The following is a 22,134-nucleotide window of genomic DNA, read 5'->3' as shown; positions in this document are numbered from 1 at the left end:
CTGCTTATCTGACCTTCTCTGCAGAACTTTATCTTTAATTTCGTCTCTAACTATGGATTTTTATTACGTATCTATCTTTTGTTTTGTGGTTAGAGATATGATAGCTACACTAATATAATAAAGAAGAACCTGTTCTTTTGTTCAGCTAACGATTCCGAAACTACTGAACCGATTTCAAAAATTCTTTCACTGTTGGAAAGCTGCACTCTTTCCGAGTAACATAGGCTATATTTTATTCCAGTACGGTCAGTAGTTGGGCCAGAATGAGAGCAATATCGCAGAGAACTGTTAGTAACAGCTTATATAAAGTGCCCACATATTACAAATTGTCTTCTTTCCATGGTCGTTTTAAAAGTCGCCTTAATAAATTATCTATAAAAACACACCTTAGTTAAAAGCCCTTCAGTTTGTTTACATTCATTGAATTAAATGAACTGTCTTAGGGCTACCATGCATTAGGATAAATTGAGACTGAGTCCTAATTTGAACAGATTTTTATATGAAATATCCTTTATTTATATAATTATATTTCGTAGTTATAAATGATGATATCCGATAGCGTTGTCTAGGATAGAGCGAAGCGAAAAAAAAACTGTTATTTATTTTCCTTCTCAACTTTGCTCTATTTGACAATAGACTTCATCACCATTCTTGCTGTATGCAAGAAAATAATATTTTATAATTTATCAAAATAATGCAACATAAAGTTCACAACTCCGTTTAAATTGCCTAATTTAAACAATTGCCTAGGTAAATATGCCAAATGTCGGCCTCCCCCCAAACTTCGGCCGTCTGTACATTTTCAGCTTGCATTCATTCAAAAGGTAATTAAGTGTTAGTTTTGCTCCTCGAATTGCAACCTTGGTTTATACTCTATACGTACAAATCGTTACTATCCGATTCTGTCACTTACTCTTCTCATACTGAGCGTCAGTAGCGATTGCGCCGTTGAAACATCAAATTCGCACGTAAAGTAGCTTACTCGAAGTGAATACTCACATTTTGGGGATTGATATTAGAACGATAAAACATTTATTTATTTTTGTTTTAAGCTTGATTATCACTAATGGGTTATTTTTACTATATTTTAAGATAGTTTTTTCAGCGTTTTGCGTATATTTTTCAAGGAAAAATAGGAGGCCGCCATTAGGACAACAGTTTTGACTTAAAACCGGAGTCTCGGCCGTGGCCGACTTAAAGCAAATGCAGTCTATTTTATAAATTCCTATTGTACTAATGTCGTTGGCTTAACAAGAGAATTTGCAAAGTTTATAGGAAAATAGATCTATTTTACGTTTAATAGCCAAATAACGGCCGGGGTGATATTAGTTGAATCTCGAGAAATAAGGTACAAGAAATAGGGGCCGACATTAGAATCGTAAATAATCGTAATGTCGACCAGCCTCGAACTCAAGCGCCACTACATACAGGCTGATGAAAAAATACTTTTATATTTTTTCATTTTCTCAAAATGAAATAATTTATTTATTATAATTCATTATATCGTAAAGGAGTTAAGTTTAAATGTAGGAGTTGACAGTTTTGTAGGCATGTTTATGGTAGCTTTATAGTTTGGGACTTGCTATCTATTAAACCGTTCTTATTAGCTTAAAAAATATAAATGGTTGGTCGTGAAAACGACTTTTTTTGTTTAGGGGAAACAAAAAATATTTTACTATAAATTAAACAAATACAATTACAAATGTATACTTAGTATTATATTATAATTCTGCTAAAAAAATCATGTTAATAATATTTGTCACTGCCTTAATTTAAAACAGCCTATACCCGGCCGACATTTGGAAAAAACGCGACCGACCTTGGGCCGTGAATGGCCGACTTTAGGGTTTTTCTGTTCTCGACGCATCTAAGCCTTATAACTTTTTTCTTTTCGTAGAAATAACAATCTTATTCCTATAAACATGACATAGATTAATCAAACTATCCAAAACTGCATCAGAAGCTATCTTTCGTTGGAAACTGACGGTGCTATAGCGAACCGCAATCAGAAAATCGCTAAGGGGGCCGACATTTGGCGTATTTTCCATTCATTCAACGTTTCACGGTATCCCTGACCACTACACGTCCGTATAGTGGTCGTTTTTGGGGCAATATACGCGAAATAATGGCACAGAGTGTTTGTAACAGTCAGACAACCTACTGTTAACGTATCATAAACTTAAAAACAACCTTTACTGTTTAAACCAGTTCGAGTAATCATTAAAGTTCATCAAAATAAAGATGAGCGTCATATTTTTTTTTGGGAATAAAAACAAAAATTGTAATTAAAAACAACAGCGATCTTACGGCTTAATATCGTTAACTGAATTTCAACACATTTCCTACCTGAAAATTGTCTCTGATTTTGATGTAAAAACTTTTCATATTTCCTTTTCATCTCCAGATCTGTTCACAAACTTTTCGTTTTCCCCTTAATCAATTCTGATGACAATAACATTTTCTTACACAAATTAAAAAGGCATTACTTTCATCATCTCCTGGGCAAAAAAAAACATTGTATTTTTTTGTACATTTCGGCTTCGAAATGAAAAGACTAAAAGGTCCTGTTTGTCCGTAGTTTAAAATTTTACGTGGCGACCTTTCACCACGTGGGAACTTACAACTGTTCAAATTGCTACCAAGCTTGGGGGAAAATGTCCGAGTTCGGGCGCTCGGTGAAAAATACCTTTCAGACTGTATTGTTATATTGGAGGTAATCTGAAAATGACACGCCTTTAGTGCTGTTATTCCGACATTTCTCACGTAAATAGAATACGGGTCCAGTGTTGTATGTTCGGTATAAGATTCGTTTGGTATATCTTTGATGATATTTTTAATCTTAAGGATGAAAATTATGACCAAATTCTAATGTAAGGATTTTTTTGATATGTACGTATTTCACTCAGAACTCGCGATTTTACAAATAAGAAACTAACTAGCAATAGCTTTAAGTGTTTAAAATGGCATCGCATAGGTACACGCGTAATTTAAGTGACACTTACCAAAACCCTATCTTGATGTATGTATGTATAACTGGTCCTAAGATCCAACCCTGAGGAACACCGTCCACATCATTATGTGTTATATAGATATTATATTAATTTAAGCAATCATACCAAAAAAATAATGTTGTCTAACCATACGACACGGGTCTACAACGCGTACAGCATAAAACAATACATAAATAACTACAAAACAATAACACTACACTATAAAATGCTTCTGAAGGAGTACTAGACTCACTTTCAAATAGCCGTCAACGTGTTTACTTAGTTGTTTTACGTATTTGATTTCGTTTTCCATTACTTTGTTATACGTGCCTATTTTATTTGAACACAACTTAGATGCATAGGCCTTAGGATTGACTTAGATCACTACTTTACCACACAAGGCTGTTTCAACTTTATGTTTCACCGGACACTAGCTTCTTTTTAGTTTACTCCTGACCACACACCGTACAAATGCCCGCAGTTACCTCAACTCTTGGCTTCCAACACCTTCGGCCTTCGGTGATCGGTCTTTTGACAGTTTCGTCTTCCGAGGCGGCACACACGACCCTAGTCACTTGTATCTGGTTTCCTGAGTACTCTCAAGGGAGGTGAGGTCTAAGGCTCCCTTGAGGGTGTTCGTAGTGCGGTGGGTGAGCGAGCAGGGGTGGTGGGTAGTGTTTGTTGGTAACGTGGTTGTGGGGCAGCGGCGGCGTCGGGCGATTGCCCGCCGGCGGTTCGCGCGCTGTTCGAAGCGCCCCGCCGGCCCGCGGCGCGTGCTCCGGCGCTCACGCGCTACGCCGCCCCCGACGGTACCATCCTGCTGCTCACGGAGAACGGCACGCGGCTGATGACCCGCGCCGCCGCCGCCAGCCTCCTGCGCGCCGCCCTCCTCTCCCCGCGCCCCCCTCGGCCCCGCCACGGTGAGCCGCCGCCGCACCCTCTCTTCATCTTCTCTTTCTATGTGTCTGTCGGATTCCGTCGCCTCTCGCACTGCACGCTTCGCACTACGCTTCGTAAGGTAGGAGCGTGGCAATACGTGCCAACCGTCGATACTACCAAACAAATTGCTGCCCAAACACTTTTGCAAAGATTTCAATATTTTTAACTCTAACTAGCAGATTTAAAAGTTTTCACGGAACTTCACATTTAGTAAGATCCAACGAACGTCTCAGCTTTCTTTAAAAAGACACGGCTTTAACAATTTGAAACTTTAGAATTTTCCGGAATATTTAAACTTAGTGAAGGCTGACCCAATTTTAATAATAGTATAGGTTTTGAATAGAATTCCAATTTAGCTACATTAGTGACTGCGGAGTTAGTTTAAGTCTTAACGATTTATAAAAAAATATTTAATGAACGTTCGCTCCTACTTTATGCCTGCATGCTTTTTAGATAATTGCTTCCTTTTCCTATTTACTCCACTTTAGGCTTTCAATATTTGTTCAACTTTTAGACATATTGAAAGTCTATTCTGGGACCTCTTGAAATGGGCATGTCTGCATGTTTTCTTTCTGCATCTCCTGTTTTTCTACGATCTCTATGGTTACTGCGCGGCATAGACTGGCTTTGATAAATAGTTCGAGCGGGACTGCCAACCGGGGAGGCTTTGCTAATCTCATTTCTTTACCGGGACATTTTCTAAATCGTTGAAAATTTTAATTTTTGCCCGTTTAATGTCGTAACGTTTGCGAATATCGTTGTTTATTGTATTGGATTGTAATTTTTTTATATCGTCAGTAGGGTCAGTTTTTTTCTATACGATGTATGTCGATCGACCGGCGCGATCGCCTCTGATGTTACGATTTCGGAGTCCCGTCGCGCTATGGCTCGATCGTCGAGCGTGCCACACCTAAGCGATTCGATGGATGAAATTCCAGTAAAGCTGATGTCGGACGGAAGGATCGCGAATCGGAACGGAACCGGTGTGTCTTCGTGGATCGGCGGTATGTCAATAACACATGATGGGAACCTGATCGCCCCGGACAAAATTATGACGCACATCCACCGTTATGCAAGCCCTCACTACAACCCCCATGGGCATCATTACCATCGTTGGAACCATGAGCCGGGGGGGAGCGAGGATCCCCTGTACGCGACCAAGACCGTCTACGGGCCTGGATACATTGATGAAAACCGTACGTATGGCGTTGGTATTTTTAATACGTTGACTAATCTTTTTCCTATACTCTATTTAGTATATACTTTCGAGGTCTTTAATAAGATAGTACAAGTTATAAGTGACACAAAAAGATTAGTAAACGTAGCCAAAACTTTAGGTGGTACAAATAAAGAAAATGAAACACATTTTGAACAGACAGAACAATTAACCATAGATATCGTAATTCACATCACTTCGAGCTTCAAAACTGTACAATACTAGACGGTTTTAGGCAACCATTGAGACATGGGTGAACTGATTTCATTTATAGCACCTACATGTTACTATTCTGAGTGCTCTCTACCCCTTTTATTATTTCGACCCCAGTAATCCGAGCACTTTAGTTTAGATCCTCCACAATTTTATAGTAAACGATAGTTTATATAAGGATACACGAAGTAAAGCTTTGCGTAGACATTGACTAGAAGGGATAGAGCTTTAGAGCCCTCGTGTGCTTCCTTCCCTGATCCGAAGAGATGTAGACAATTTAGTTTTGTAAAGGAACGATTTAGCGAAGGCGCTTTGATAAAAGAATCTTCGCGAAGCTTTGCGAGTCGCGCCAAGAGTCATCAACCACAGACATTGTCATCGGTATAGCACGGTTTAATATTCGGAGAGGATTGTTATTTATTTACAGCTGAACACGGTGATCCACAATGCATGTATCCATTAAATATTCTATTCATATTTAACTTTGAACCGGCACAGATACCTCATGGAGTTTTTGCCTCACAACGAGTTACGTAATTTGAAAGCATGTCCGATTTATTGAAATTACCGCTTGTATTTAACGTAAGATTTTCATACAGATAATCGATTTCATTGGCAACTCATCGTGTTTTATTCACGACACGTAATTTTTTATCGATTTTTCACACATGTTCCATATTATTATTATAAACTTTGATCCACAACGTGTAAATTATATTTATATAAGCATGAGCATTATATTCACATTCAGATATAACGATTTTGTTGTTTTCTGTTCCATTAATAATAATTTATTCATTTGTTATTTTTTTACTATCTATTTATTTATTTTATACTGAATAGTTTAAACGAGCTAAATATTTGAAGCACTTTACGTTCAACGTTTGATTATACAGGTATTTAGGGAATGCAATTCCGAAAGTAGTTTTCGAATATAATGACACGGTTTTGGCTAAAACGTTATTATACAAATTACAACTAATCCCGTATTTGCAAAATAATCAAACGTATTAATGTTACAATATTGGAGCATATACTGTTATTAATGTAGAATAATTAAAACCGGCTTATGATGTGAATACTAATTACGAAGCTAATGAACGATATACTCATTTATAAAAACAATTGGCTTTTAATAAAGACAAAATGATTGAGACAAATACAAAAATCGTATTCAAAGTCACCATATTCCAAATCAACCTAAATTCCGTAAAAAAGAAAGTAACAAAAACTTGTTTTTACTCTCTTTAGAAACTAAAGCTTGCTCTCGAAGTAATTACTCAGGAAAGATTGGCATATTTACGCGAACGGATATCCATGACCTAATTAAAGAAAAACCTCTAAAAATCGACCTAAATGTGTTACTAGAATGTACAAAAGATCTCATTTAGGCACTTGAACTAAAAATAAATAAGAAAATAACGCGAGAAAATTCAGTAGCACTTCAAACAGATCACAAACAAGACAAACATGCTAACACTACATAAATTAACACATGACAACAACCAACAGAGAGGATTGGCAAAGAAAACGGTAAATCAGGTGATGAGAAGGTGGCCCTGCAGTCTACTTGCCACGTAGCCCTGGATGCCTGCATCAAGGACAGCGAATGCGTGACATCACTAACCCCGGTGCTGCAGAAGTGTCACACTTCTGATTGTGATCGAGAAGGGTGCATGGCGGCTTTGAGGGGGTTCTATAGGAAGTCTGGTGTTCACTGGAATACGGAGATCGCTTTTTGTCTTTGCAAGTAAGTCTTGATACCTAATTATTTTTGTAGTGTTTTGGTGTAGGGTCGAAATACATTTTTTTTAACAGATTCGATGAAAAAAATGTATTTGATATAAGTTAGTGATTGTGCTAAGATATGGCTGGAAAGAATGATGATTTTGAAATGACAAGAGAGTAGGATGGAATAGTAAGACATGAAGATAAGGCCGACTTCAATTAGGAAAGCGAATAAGTAGACAAGTAAATGAAGGCTACGAGATGATGATGATGGCGATTGTGTAACTATCTATCAGGGAAATGGCTAGATAGATGATGACTGTCACTCAGCTGTTACCCTCATAATTTCATCTGCAGTTCGTGTTTTAACATTTTTACTATTAGAATCTCAATACATGATCGTCAAAATATGTAAAACCGTCGTTAATTTAGATCATACATCTAACAGGTTATTTACGAGTAAACATATCAACTACTGAATATTGCTCCTTGTATATTTCCTTCTCAAGATCTCGTACTAACCTTCCACCATCTTCAGGAAAACTGACAACCGTGAGGACTCGTGCATGAACGCTCAAGAGCGGCTCCATCCATCGTGCGCCCAGCGACCAGCCGTGGGCTCCCCTCTACCTGCCTGCCATACCCTGGCCCATGCCTGCAGGGAAGAACCGGAGTGCAGGTTTGTACTGAACTATACCTTTGTAGAAAACAATAGTATCACGAGATTGTGCCAAAAATGTTCACGCATCAACCGAGGCCACAGCTAGGCTCTTTGGAAAAAGGATGCAATTCCGAGGACATTTTAATCAATTTTCGAATGGCGAATTCAAAAAAGTATGTCTATCTTTTAGGTAACCCTAAAATTATAGATTTTTTTCTTTCTCACATAAACGTGACGTCACAAACACCCACTCCCAACCTTTAACGACTTATATCTAAGTGAATTTTAATGTTTTATAAAAAATACATACGTGTCCAAAATTTGGTTACCTAAAAGATTAGTTTGAATTAATTTTTTAACCCTGTTATCATGTCTATTTGCTGCGGACCAGAATGGTAGAACTAATAGTAGCTGGTAGCAATTAGGTAGCAACTCTCTACATGTGTTTGGAGGGGATCGGTGAGGAGTGCCAGCTATTCTGACGATAACGAAGGCCGCACACCGATAGCTACAAAACTGTGTTGAATATGTCAAATTAATCACTCAATCCTGTTTATCAAGCAGACCGAGATAATACATGCTATGATAGATATCATGCCCCAATAATTGACACAAAAGCTTTGATTTAAACAGTACAACTGAACGATCCAAATGCAACACAAATGAGGAGCATTATTATTGTGAAATTCGGGACATTATCGCTTGAAACCACGGAGTATGGAAAGGTGAGAGGAGATGCTATAAGGCCGGTAGGTCAGGCGCATTCTTCTATGTCAACTTCGTAACCAAAACGACCAGTTGCTGATCATCCAACGGGATGTTCGAGTTCCTTGAGAATGAAAGAAGTAAGAATAATAGGAGCATAAAAAGGGGAAACAAAGGGCGGGTTTCGAAGGAGGCGTGTGATGGCGTAGCCAGTAACGTTCCTCATCCCTCGAACACTCTGATTTTGATGACGCTTCTCACTGCGGATTTCAATAAAAGGCCTATTCGTTGTCTTTGGGGATTGAATTATTACATTAGCTCCATATATTTTTTGTCAAATTTCGATCTCTAATCGAAAAAAAAAACGGAGGGGTTGGTTATCGAAATTCGTAGTTAGAAGATTTTACATCATGACATCGTCATTTTGCTCTCCATATTTAAAACCATGGACATAATTCCTTTCCACGTCATAAGAACAACTTCGTACCCAAAGGCTAACAAAATGGAGAGCCGAGATATTGTAGCTAATTGAATCTGCCTCGGATTTTGTCTAGATTTTCAAAATAGACGCCCTGAAAGCTAGACAAAGTTTATGAAAGACCTAACTTTTGGTTCATTGTGTGGCTGGCAATTTAGCTGGGTCTAATTTTGAATTTAGTTTGTTAAGTCTTAGAATATACTCGACGCCTTTCCGCGTGAAAAGAGACTAGGTACTAGATGACAAATTCTTCAACTCGTAATGTGTCTCTTATACCTACTGAAAACAAATTGATGGTTTCAAACAGCACTTTTGAACGTTGTTTTTTAATTTTAAATAAACCATACTATATAGCATAACGGACACCCTAATTGCTAAATGTTTAAAAAATATACGAACTGTTAAATAACTGACTAGCTACCCCTGTGGATTCACCCGCCCCTTGACTAAACTGCTTCTTGCACCCGGATAAGTTTCGCCCAAATCCGTTCAGCTATTTGTGGGGAGAGAAGTAACAAACCTACAAACACACATTTACAAACTTTCCCTTTATAACATTTGTGTGACAAACATTGATTCCCTTCCAATTTATAGGACCCAACCCGAATCTAGTCCAAGAGCAACGTAATCTAGGTAACACAAGCTTCTGAATTAGCAGAGCGATAGTCATTCCAATTGCGGCGCCAATCTGATTGGACGGTCCTACCGTATTGACTGTGATTGATCAAACAATTGATCAACATTATTCAACATACGTGATCAAGTTAGACCTATTTTCTACCGACAACATATAAACTGTCGTTTTTCTTAAAAAAACTGTTTAATTGAAAGTGAATCGGAACAGAAAAACAGTTGTTTAGAAAAGTGGTGTTTATGATGACGGTGAATTTGGATCAAATTTTGCAGATATTTCGGAAAAGATTAAGAAGTAGTAAATACCCTTGAGACCGTTATAGGCTACTTTCAATCGAGATGCCGAAAATATATAATGAAGTATAGTAGGTAGTTTCTCGGGACGCATGAGAAAAACTAGAAAAATCACGTACCATCGCGACATATCGTTCTATCGAAAACTAGAAACGATACGAACAAAAAAGACAACCAAATCCAGTGCACGCGGTAGTCGAAATATTGAACGCAGTCAAATAGAAGATTTTAAACAACGCTGTATATCGAAATATTCCAATACAGGAGTCTAGTCTTGGAGAATAAAATGACTGTGGAAGTGGAGGTGCCATAACGGAAAATCTCCTAAGAAAGTAGCGCCCCAAAATGTTGTGCGAGGGACGAGAAACGTTACACGCCTTCTTTGGGCCAGACCATTTATGTACCTAATACCAAAAATTGCCGACAGATGTCTCAAAAAACCCGAATGCCTCATTAGATCACTTGTAAATTATCGTTGTGGTCATACCTACCGTACGAATTTGACCTAGAAGAAGGCGCCTGACCTACCTGCATTATGGCATCTCCGATATTTTTCCATACTCCGTGAAATATTTCAATACAGGTAGTAGGCCTAGTATTCCGTATTTTGTAGTGTTTGCAAATGTGCAGGTTTCGTTCAACCGGGGAATTTCATTGCACTCGAATACTCCGTGGATTTACCATCGAATTTATCGTGCACGTGCATGGTGGTTATGGGAAATATAATCGTGTGAACGGAATACATTCGAGACATTTTATTTTTACACATGTATTTATTTTCATCATTACGAACATAATTTTGAATTGCTAGAAATCTTGGAAGCTCTATCTATGAAGATTCCTTAAAATGTCTACAGGAATCTCGAGAAATATCGAATGTTTTATTGAGTAACCTTTTAAGGAAAATACCTTTGATACCTACGCATTATGCATACTTAATTGAAAATTGTAAACCAGGTTTCCCCAAGAGCATTGTTCTGATGATAACAGAAGCAAATCAATTAAATGAAAATGACTACCTTGCTGACCGACTGGTCGATCAACGCAAACCCGAGGGTATTAATTCTCAAAAAGAGCAAGTTGTAGCAGCCTGCGTCCAGCCTACCCTCAAACATTAGAGATCAGATCAGATCATCTGATCAATCCTAAACCAATCAAATTATCACAACCATGTCTTCTTCCAGGATCCGCCTCGAAAACTACGAGCAATGGTGTGCAGTAGACGCCGTGACCCAAGGCTGTGCTGGTTCCCCGGCAGCCTGCCGAGCTGCCGTGGTAGCTGTGCTTGGTACCCAGCTGAGAGCGGCCTGTGCTTGCAGAGGCACTGACTTCGCTCAGCTGTATGACTGTCTTGGATGGCAGCGGCTGTTGTGGCTCAATCCTTGCGTTGGTGAGCTGAGATGATCCTTTTCTTATAGATAAAGTTTGGCCTGAAATACTCTAATGTGACTCAACTTTAAGACCTAGTTCTATACCTTTCTGTTGCAGCTATTTAGGTAACGTTTCAGTATTTGAGCGTTAATCTCATTAATCAATATTGCTAAATGATTGATGATTACAAATATACTGTGTGAGTTCCAACCTTAGACCTTAGACCCTTAAAGCAAGCTGCATAATTAAATGATTCTTAAAAATATGAGCATCGACATATTTGCTACTTTACCTCTAGAGGTACACTTCATTGCAGCGCTAAAAGATGGAAAAACACAAAAAATGTTTCGTTACACAGAAAAGAAATAATAATGATAAAAAAAAATCTCCATATCTTTTTATGTAACCAGAATCCAGATATTTGTCACAATCTGTTCAGCATATACCTACTGAAGAAAGCGACACCAACTCTTTAAGACTGTGAACTGAACCAACCCTTATAAAATTCCAGTGGAATCCCAAAGCGACTACCACATGAAGACCTACGGGCCGCTGCTGACCACCACACCCTTCGACAACGGCATCAGATACATCACAGTGGCTCCAGAGTCTCCGATCTACCACAAAACTACCACCCATCATCATAGACATACTACGCAACATGGGACCTCTAATGTTGATGCTATTCAAGTAAGCGCTACTCTTTTGTCTACTTATATGAGTAGTTTTTGGAATAGTTCAAGGTTTTTGGGAGCTTAGTTTGAAAATTCTTCTTCAAACAGGTGATTGTTTTATAGGCTTATGCATATCCGATAGCGTTGGTACAAATCAACAAGTAAGCAAACAGTCAAAGTCCGTACTTACTTTATATTATGATCGCATATGTTTCATTAGTGAAATGAGATCTCACACTATAAAACTACTTAAAATTCAATTAATGTGTATAAAAATTCGAAACGAGAAAAACACAGACTCTGAAAAAGCATCTTTCATTTACAAGAAAATAACTCCTCAGGAAACCCGCGAAGAGCTGAGCCCAATCACAACCATGTCAGAACAGACAGTAGGCCCGAACGAAGTCGCGCAGATTTCCGAACCCGTCATAGAAACTACGACAGAAACTACGACAGCGGCTACGACGACCACTACAACTACTACGACTACTACAACGACTACGACGACTACGCCGAGGCCTACTACGACCTTGGAGCCGGCGAAGTACTGCATTGTGAAGAAACCAGAGAGTGATGATCAGGCGCAGTATATCAAGATGGGAGAGACGCGACGAGTGAGTTATTCGGTTATTATCCGATCAATTGAAATATTTTTTTTTTCAGAGTTCTTGACTCTAGCAGTATTTTTATGAATTCAGTTTTAATATAGTAAGCAACTGTGGGTCCAGTGATATTAATTTCATAAGAACACTCTCTGAATAAGCAACGCAGAAGCATCTTTCATAGAAAAAAAATGCAAAAATTATGTAAAAACTTGTTCGCTATATGTCGTTAACTAAAAGCGCAGACCCCCAAGTCTGCGGTAAGGCTTTATAAATAAATAATATACCAAAATACCATGTGGTCAAATTACTCTGCTGACAATTTTCCCTTTAAATTCCAGCTCTACCGTTCAGCAGAACTAGCTGAATGCACAGACCTCTGTGTCTGCGAGGCAACCTTACAGGTCTCATGCAAGGTCGCCTGCGTACCCAGGGCTCCTTGCTCCTCTCGACTGGCCCACTACTCTCATGCTGCACCAGCCTACCAGGCTTATAGAGGACGATGCTACTGCTACTCAGGGTCCTTTATATGCATGAGGCCTAACCCAGGTAAGACCAAAGGTAATAACTTTTTTATTTATTTAACAGGCACTGGACACACTGGCACGATGGCGTAAGCTTTGAACACTTTCTTTACACTTTTCACGGAGTTTAAACTGTTCTTTTCTTCTTACTTCATTAGGCATCTCACAAGTTACCTCTTCTTCTTCTTCTGATAAGCCTCTTCATCGGGTAATGATTGGCAGTCACATTTCTTCCGATCTTAGGCCAGGCAAAACAATTTAGCCTTATCGAGTTTCCTATCCATTCTCTGATGTTTCTCAGACACAACTTTTCCAGCGACCTACACTTCTTTTCGTCTTTACCCATTAAAAGTTCCCTATTGAGTATTTGAAACACACAAACTTCTGCTAGAAAACACATTAATATAAGAAGCACAGACTATTTCTCTAAATTGCATTTAAGCCTCAACTTTCATATACTTCATCATGAGTGAATGGTTATTCCATAATACTCTACCATCAATCTGCCGAGCAGACAATCTGTCGATGTCAAATACTGTGACAGACGTATGACGTCACAAGGTTATGGGCATGCCTAGAGCCCATTACTGCAGTTGCCACTTGGTGGAAGCAAGCCCATAATATTATCGTTTAAAACAATTAGGACTGGGCCTTCAATGTCAGGTTGCTGCAGCTCAGTCGATAAGAAGTTCGAATCGGTTTATTCATCTGACAAGCCCTGGTGTCAAAGTATTCTCTAAACCGCCTGACGGTCTCTGATGTGGAATTGTAACAATGACTGCTACTGTGGTGCCATTGACTACCATTATACCATTTCAGGTGAATACAAGCTACCAGAAGGAGTGTACCTACTCCTGGGCTTTAGCGCAGTGGACGAGGCTCTGCTGAGACCACACACCGGCTTAGGAGCTGAGGATGCTGTGCGTCTGCTGCAACAGTATTTGTATACTGTGCATAGCGAGGGGGTGAGTCAACAATACCTCTATGTCTAAGTAAAGATAGGTATAAATATACATATCCATGCTTACTCCTAATTTGCAATCTTAAAGAGCCTCTTAAGTATTTACATATACTTTACAGAGTATAAAGTTCGTATCAGTCTACATCGGTTCTTCTCCATGGCATCCACTTTTTTATCGTGTTGGACTTTGCATAAGAGGCTGCAAATGCCTATTACATGAAATGAATACTTTTAACTTCCATAAAAGTGCTGATATGTTAAAAAGCTTAAAAGTGTTCAAGATTGTATTTGAATCTTTAAGAGATTGTTATATGACTGTAATCCGTACATTGCTTCATTTATGAACATGGAGAGTGAATAAGGAACAATATGGGTCGCTTCTAAACAATGTTATAATTAAAAAGCAAACTTTAACATTTCAGACAAACTGCACGCTGACTCTCTTCAACATCAGCAACGAGAATGTGATCATCTCAGCGAGTGTGCCGCCGAGAGAACAGGAGGCGCTCAGGGAGGCTGGAGACGCTCTACTTGATAGGGAGAAGGTGAGACATGATGATTGACTTGGTAGAACTACTACAATCAAAGAAGTTGCACCGGGTCCTTTGTTTTCAAACCATCCAGAGACTGTTAAATATACATATAGTAATTTCAACAAAATCGGTCCAGCCATTCAGAATTAGGATGACTAACAAACGCATAAAAGATTTTTGATTCATAATTATATGAACCTAATGGACTCCACGCAACCTAACTTTGTACGAAGAATCGACATTGCCATATAACTTCAGAACAATGGTTATGCAGCCAAATTTTTGAGCACGTTTCCCGTCACCGACAAATCATTAAATATTAATAGTTTGAAATTATTTACCAACGAAGATAACTTTAATTTGTAATTGAATCTACTTATTTATATTTTTCAGGAGGAATGCATTGACGTTCTCAAAATCGTCAAGTCCCGCATCAACTCGCAGCACGAGGACATCTCGTCGCACCTTCTGCTCTCCATCTTTAAGATCGCTGAAGTGGATGTCGTGTACCCCACCCCTCCCAGCTCCGCCATCACCTCCCATAGGCCAGTCAAACTCTTTTATATAACCATTATCCTTATCACTATCCTCTATAACTTCAATCCTACAGTCTCCATCATCAGCTCTGTCCTCATCTTCAAGGGCTTCGTCAATTGTTTGTCGAATTTATTGACTAGTACTCTAAGTATCAAGGGGCATACTCACCCTTCAATGTTAGACATCGTTCCTTTCGAGAGATATTTTTTAAAAGAAAATATCAATTTTGTATCTATTTTGAAATGTTACGATGAATTTATTGATAATAGTAATGTAGATGTTGTAAATTACATTGAAAATCATCACGATGCACTTGCTTTAGGTAACGCACAAAAGAAACATATCACAGATGACATAGATTTAAGTAAAATATATGTAAATAATTATAAGGAAATGATACATATCATAAAAGCTGTGAGTATTACAATATTTAATAATTTAAATGAACTTGTTGCTGATGCAATTATACTTAAATATTTTTCTAGAGATGTGTATTACGAAATTGGATGTACTTATTACGATTCGATGAAGCTTTTTGGTGAATTCATTTTTGGAAATATCGCGTCCTCTTCTTATGGGATTGTAAAATCCGTTAGCTTAGGACTGACTCTAGAAGTAGTATGAAGACTGACATGATTAACTAAACATATCATAGATGTATTTCGTTTTATTTTCGACTTAGAACTGGTGCTTGTAGGTCGATCTTAAAGGCTGGGTTTTGTAAATAAGTGTATTACGCCTTTTACACTGTTAGTGGTTCTGTTGGTATCTCTGGTAGCGTAGTTCGTTTCTTGCTGCAGACGTTGATATTCTTATCCACTTTCTGTATATTTTCTTCATAATCATTCTCTTGCCCTTACTTCTTCTTCCATACTTTCATACATACTGTCATCACTATTTCTTGTTGTTGTATTTCTTGTCAGCTTAAACTTGAATACATCAGTAATATTCTCGCTTTCTTGACAATTACCTACAGTTTTACATAGATCGCCGTCGGAGTATCTTCTACGTCAATATGATGAAATGAATCATATTTCTCTTTCGGAATCTTTCTGTTATTTCAACATTATCCTTGCTTAAACGCATATATTGTTTACATATAATCAATCTAATGGGCTGTGATTGTCTGTCTTTTTCTTCTTTCCCCTCCCTGTAACTTTGACTGGACTGTTCAGAAATTTCCGTTTTTTTCTCAATTGTTCTTTCTAAAAATGTCTGCAGCATCGAAATCTTTATCGTTCTTGTTTTCCCCGACCTAGGCTAGTCTATTGTAGTACGTCGCCTTTTCGTTAGATAACTGTTACTAGATTATATTATATCCATCAATGTGAATGCACGTTAGAGAATACGATATTTGGACAAAAACTTTGCAATTTTTAATTTGAGTAACTTTTGGTGTTTATTTTTTTATTCCAGAGAGTCTAAATTACAAGTTTTTAGTATGCCTATTAATACTATAGAAGACATTTCTATCATTTATTCTGAGTTACGTGGCAAAATTAAACAAAATGCTTTGTTAATTGCTGGTGTGTCAAAAGTTATCAAATGATACGGAACGCTATACCTATTTATTAATACCTGTACGTACATTTGTGCAATAAATACTCAGAATATTTTCAATGTTGGAAATTAATTAATTTGCTAACAAAGTTAAGCTTAACATTAGTGTACCTAAATACAATAGATTAATTCAACAAATATGCATTGGAAATCGTCAACTTACAGCCAATTTTAAGCTCAACCATTTTTTTCTTTAGGTATCGATTTTTTTTTATTTAAATAGTTTTTTTTTCTAATTTTTCGTATTCTTTTTTACTTAACTTGCAAAGTTTTGTCCACTATCGAATGAATGTAATTAGGAGACACTTAGATATATGTATTCCCGTTGCGTTACTTTTAGGGCTCATACGCACTATGCGGGTAGCCGCATTACGGCTAGCCGCGCGGCTGACCGCAAGCAGAATTATGTACGTAATATACATTTCTATGCGCACTGCGATGCGGCTACCCGCAGACCGCTCCGGTCGCTCGGAGGGCTGCGGCCCGAGTGACGGCCAGCCGGACGGTTGCTATACGCACTGTGCGGTTCAGTCTGCGGCTGCCCGCCATTGAGTGACTGCTTTTTAGTTCTTCGAAAAATATTGCAAAATGCTTGCTCTCATCTCGTGTTTGCAAATAAGGATGCACCCAGTACTTCTTTCTTTGTTTTTTCTTCTTTACGTAACGTGTGTAAATGTAGTAAATGGCTGCACCTTCTTCCACGTCCATCTTTGAAATGGATCGATATGACCGCAAATCGCAACGGTTCTTCAACCGCACGTTGCGGTTGCGAATGCGGCTGCCCGCGATCCGGCTGGCCGCATTCGCAACCGCATCCTGCGGTCAGCCGCGCGGCTAGCCGTAATGCGGCTACCCGCATAGTGCGTATGTACCCTTAGAGATGTAATGTAAAATGGTAAATACTAAAGCTTTAATTTGAAGTAGTCATAGATCTCTTGTGTTCTAAAAGAATCTTATCGAATAGTGATGTGGTAGATACTGTTTGACTGTTCGTATTGGTGTTGCCAGCTCCTTAAATAAATTACCATTGTTTTTTTTTTTTGTAATTTGGGGAATTTATTTTGTATTTTTTTGTGTAAATGGAGAAGTGTTTGATATGGCAAAAATAAGCTTAAAACTAAAAGTGAATGTGGAATGTAAAAATTACTCTCAAGTTTTACATATAAATATAATCTTTATGTACTAAAAACATGAAATATGATCGTACCTAACATTGTCATTACAATTTTTTTATTTAATATAATTAAAATGAATAAAATATAATCAACACGACCTCACCAACGGACTAGGTACGTTTAATGATTATTTATAATTTCTACTTTTTGAAAAATCCTTTGGGAATTATTTTTAATTTTGAGGATCTGGCAACATCCTTGTTGTAGGGACTTGTTGTACTATAAACTACTGAATTTCCTGTTTCCGTTAAATTTTTCGAAATTATTTTCAACGCCAGTCTATAAACCATTCCAGCCTAGTACCAACGTACTTATTAAAATTTTGAAAAGAAAAATACTCATAAAGAGAATTATCATATTTTCTCCTCAGTGTAAAAATATTTTTATGGAATACCTGTCTACGGTATCGAAATCTTTCAATTCACTTACATTGTATTGTAAAAAAGGTTTCAGTCTATGTTTGATTGGATTTTTAGAAAATTTCGGGTCATAAGTACACTCTGATAAAAGAACTCGCTTTCATTTTAAATTTTTTGTTAAAAATTTAGGTTATTTTTTTTAACTATGACTCCAGATTCATGCAAAATAAATGAATCGTAAATTAAGAATCACAAAGTTTTATGAAACGAAAAATAATAATTAATCATCACAAAATAAGAAAATGTATGAAAATTCAATAATAATAATAAATAATTGTGTAAATCCTTCCATTGTAGCCTTATTTCACGAAAAAAGCAATATAAAGTCGGTCCATGGCTTTTTAAGTTTTTTATTAATTATTAAATTATTGGTCCGATTGCTTAAAAATATTGCACATACACGCTTGATGTCGGTTAAAATATCGTGGAATTATAACTGTTTTTATTGTTGATAAATAGGTAGGTAATAAACGTTTTAATTTGTATTTTTTTTAATAATTTAAGAACTTTCATCATTTATAAAAAAAAAAGTAAAATAACTGTCGTTCAACATATTTATTATCTTTGTAATGTTGAAAGACATAATGTTTTATTTTTAATTATTTTTTACTTTTACTTATATATTCAAAAAATATATTATAAATATTTATACCTATAAATTAAAAAAAAATGTTTATTATTTTAATAATATTGTGATCCAAAGTAACACATACATATCAAAATGAAACTTTGCGAAATTAAATGTAACGTTACATATCAAGAAAGCTCAATTTTATACCTATTGTATTTCTAGCATTAGTCGTTGCAAAGCAAAATGCGTACATCTTTATGTAGCTTAGACATTAGAAAAACGTAGTTATAAATATAAAATAAATTTACAAAAGAAATTAGAAAAAATATTTCTAAAATAAATGTTGAATTCTGTTGTAGAATCATAAAGATGTCGTATATTTAAATATAAAGCAAATATATATTTAAGTAATTATTTTCCTTTTCTATAACTATCTTTATTTATACTTACGATGTTATTTATTTGTTAGAGTATACGTAGGTCTGAATGTTTTTATTGAAACGTCCTTTATTTCGGACTTAAATACAATTATTGTTAGTGCACGCCTCATGCCTTCCATGTAAATAAGAATATATAGAGAATACATAGTAATATTACTCTGGAAATTATATAATTTTAAAATGAAAATTGTTTACTATCTGCACCCTTATAAAATTAATAATTTTATCTACAAACAAGAAAGTATCGTCACAAAAAATATACAAAAAGTCGTATGATTTTTTCACTATTTCAATGAAACGAACATTATTATAATTATAAATAATTTTAAATGTAATTATAATTTATAAAATAGCTTAATTGTTTAAAAATTGGTAAGTAAGAGGTTTTTTTTATATTGTTTGTTGTAACTTTTTGAATATTTCTTGTGTTTTTGTAAAATATATACTATTCAGTTTATTTGAAGGTCGCTATAATGTGTGTTAGTTAATATTACACTTAATTAATCCTGTGTCAGCGACTATTATCTAGTAGTCTCGATGTATAGCAATATTAATGAACGTAGTATATTTAATATCGGTTTGGGAATCAATAACCTAAACAAAAATGTATTTTATCTATTTTTTCTAAACTTAATCTGAAAAAATAAATCGACGCAATTTTTACGAAAAAATATATTTCCGTCCTAACTTTGTCATTTTTAAATAAATCGCTCTGTTTTTAAATAAGCAAAACGTTTAAAATACAAAAACAGGACATTTTTTAAAACTTCACTAGGTATCCTATTCATATAATTTTGTTTAAGTAATTTTTTAACAAAAAAAAACTTCTCTTAGCACTAACCTACATATATCCAAAGATCAAAATATATTTTCAAATAAAAAAAAAATAAAAAAATCATTTCCAAACCGATATTGAAGAAAAAATTAAATTTAAAAAAAATGTGAATACACAGCACTGTAGTGATATGCGTAACTGAGCTTCTAAAAGATTATTAACAAAAAAAAAACAATTGTTTTATACACTAAACCATTATGTCGTATTATTGTATATGTTGCCATCCTGCCGGCGGCAGCGTGGTAATTCTTATGTCATTTTGTTGTAGCTAAATAAAGAGAATTCATACAATATTGGCTTTTTCTTTCTCCTTTATCTTACATGCAAGACATTTATTCCTTCGCCTATCATAGCAATATAGTTTATTATTAAATTACGGCCAGGTACCGTAAGTTGACCAATTAGCTAAAGTTCAATGCGTTAGGGACTACTCACACTTAATGAAAGAATGCGTACGCGTCTCCATACAAAATCGAGCTGAATAAGTGTGTGTAGTCCCCAAGCATTACCGATCTGCAAAGGAACAGCTAGTTATGAAATAAAACAACACAAAATCATTTTAATTTCTTAAACATTTATTTCTTAAAATTAACAAATAATACAAATCAGTCTCTTGGTAGTAACTGTACAGTTATGGGACAACAAATTACACGCACCATTTTGTTTCTTGCAAAATTGGTAACAACTCAAAAATATTCGAAGACAACGGAGATGAGTGATGAAGAATACTTAATTTTCCTTCTTTTCCTCAGTGCCGTTGGCCTGGTCTTTGATTTCCTTGCGCACGGGTCCTGTCTGCGCGATGGGCACTTTCCTCTCGCCCTTGACGGCTTCGGGCACCTTCCTGGGCGCCGTGATGGTGAGCACGCCGTCGGAGGAGAGGCGCGACTCCACGGTCTCCGGCGCCGCGCCCTCGGGCAGCGCGTACCGCCGCACGAACTGCCGGCTGATGTAGCCGTGCTCGTCCTTCTTCTCCTCGTGCTTGCCCTCAACCACAATATACCCGTCTGCTGTCTTCACGGAGATCTCTTCAGGCGAGAAGTGTTGAACATCCAAATTGATCTGGTATTTGTCATCGTCGGCCTTAATACTGGATCCGAGGTCCCTGGCTGCGGCTGCGAGGTGTCTCCAAGGCCTGTAGTATTCCCTCGTGAGTAACGGACCAGCAGCAACAGTTAGGAGGTCGTCAGGAGTCAAGCCGAGTCCGAAATGTTGGTCCAAAAGGCGACGGGGGCGGTAAAAGTCGTTGAACAAATATGGTAGCAGAGACATCTTTGATTGTGAACTTTCTACCTTCAAAACTCCGAAGAAAATCGCTCAGAAATCACTTGTGAAGCGTTTGTTTCGCTTATATCGCTTGTTCGCTTGTTATCAACTGAATGCCGTTGCCGCGTTTCGCCGCGTTTATATATTGGTTAAAGCGCCATCTAGTATCAAGTAGAACATGCTCGAATCATAATATTAGTCAGCTGTTGTGGCCAGCGAGGCGTCAACCTATGGGTCGCAATGTAACTAAAGTAAACAATGAGTCACGATTACACAGCATAGCAGTCATAGCACATTGGACTCAGATTACTAAAAATATCTTTTTGCAAAAACATCGTTTTGTCGTGTTGTAAACAAATACATATCAATGTTTGTCTTTGATGTTTTATCGATTTTACTACGACTCTATATGGACGTTTATTTTTAATATCGGCGTTCAATTTACTCTTGATATTGTTTAAATCGTAAATGAGACTGCCAACTTAATTCATTCTTTCATTATCAAACATTGTCTTCAATTCTCAACGGTTCATTTTCATGTGTGAACTAACCAAACCAAATTAAATTCCACAACATGAGTCTCAGCTCATTTAGCTCCTCTGAACCATTGTCTTCATTTATTTAATTAAATCTTTTCAGACATCTTTTAAAACGCAACAAACACAATCTTGAAATTCTTCCGTAACCATCTACATTTTCAGAGAAAGCCAAAGCGACCCTTACATTGAGCAGCCCTGCAGATCCTTAACAGGGGTTACTGACTCGAGAATCTTCGAGAATTCGTCCGCTAGAGGGCTTCTCGTACCACA

General features: G+C 36.9%; 2 protein-coding genes across 2 annotated transcripts in view; one reads left to right on the top strand and one right to left on the bottom strand.

Annotated features, from left to right (window-relative positions):
* The window catches only part of LOC110383024 (uncharacterized), a 223,631-nt gene extending 207,592 nt beyond the window's left edge, over positions 1-16,039 (top strand). The window contains exons 8-17 of the mRNA XM_064041726.1: positions 4,868-5,125; positions 6,871-7,108; positions 7,625-7,765; positions 11,042-11,247; positions 11,740-11,918; positions 12,244-12,516; positions 12,846-13,053; positions 13,848-13,993; positions 14,412-14,534; positions 14,916-16,039. Coding sequence (XP_063897796.1) covers positions 4,868-5,125; positions 6,871-7,108; positions 7,625-7,765; positions 11,042-11,247; positions 11,740-11,918; positions 12,244-12,516; positions 12,846-13,053; positions 13,848-13,993; positions 14,412-14,534; positions 14,916-15,683 — 2,540 coding nt within the window. The 3' untranslated portion in view covers positions 15,684-16,039. The remainder of the gene's footprint in view (positions 1-4,867; positions 5,126-6,870; positions 7,109-7,624; positions 7,766-11,041; positions 11,248-11,739; positions 11,919-12,243; positions 12,517-12,845; positions 13,054-13,847; positions 13,994-14,411; positions 14,535-14,915) is intronic.
* A 4,574-nt stretch (positions 16,040-20,613) lies between these two features.
* LOC110379753 (protein lethal(2)essential for life) lies at positions 20,614-21,452 on the bottom strand. The gene has a single exon (XM_021339551.3). The coding sequence runs from the start codon at positions 21,329-21,331 to the stop codon at positions 20,789-20,791; it is 543 nt and encodes a 180-aa protein (XP_021195226.1). The 5' UTR covers positions 21,332-21,452; the 3' UTR covers positions 20,614-20,788.
* Between the last annotated feature and the right edge of the window lie 682 nt (positions 21,453-22,134).

Source organism: Helicoverpa armigera, chromosome 26 (assembly GCF_030705265.1).
Source record: "Helicoverpa armigera isolate CAAS_96S chromosome 26, ASM3070526v1, whole genome shotgun sequence".
In the NCBI taxonomy this organism is placed as follows: domain Eukaryota; kingdom Metazoa; phylum Arthropoda; class Insecta; order Lepidoptera; family Noctuidae; genus Helicoverpa; species Helicoverpa armigera.
The sequence above is the reverse complement of the archived record's forward strand: the minus strand, read 5'-3'. Positions and strand labels throughout refer to the sequence as shown.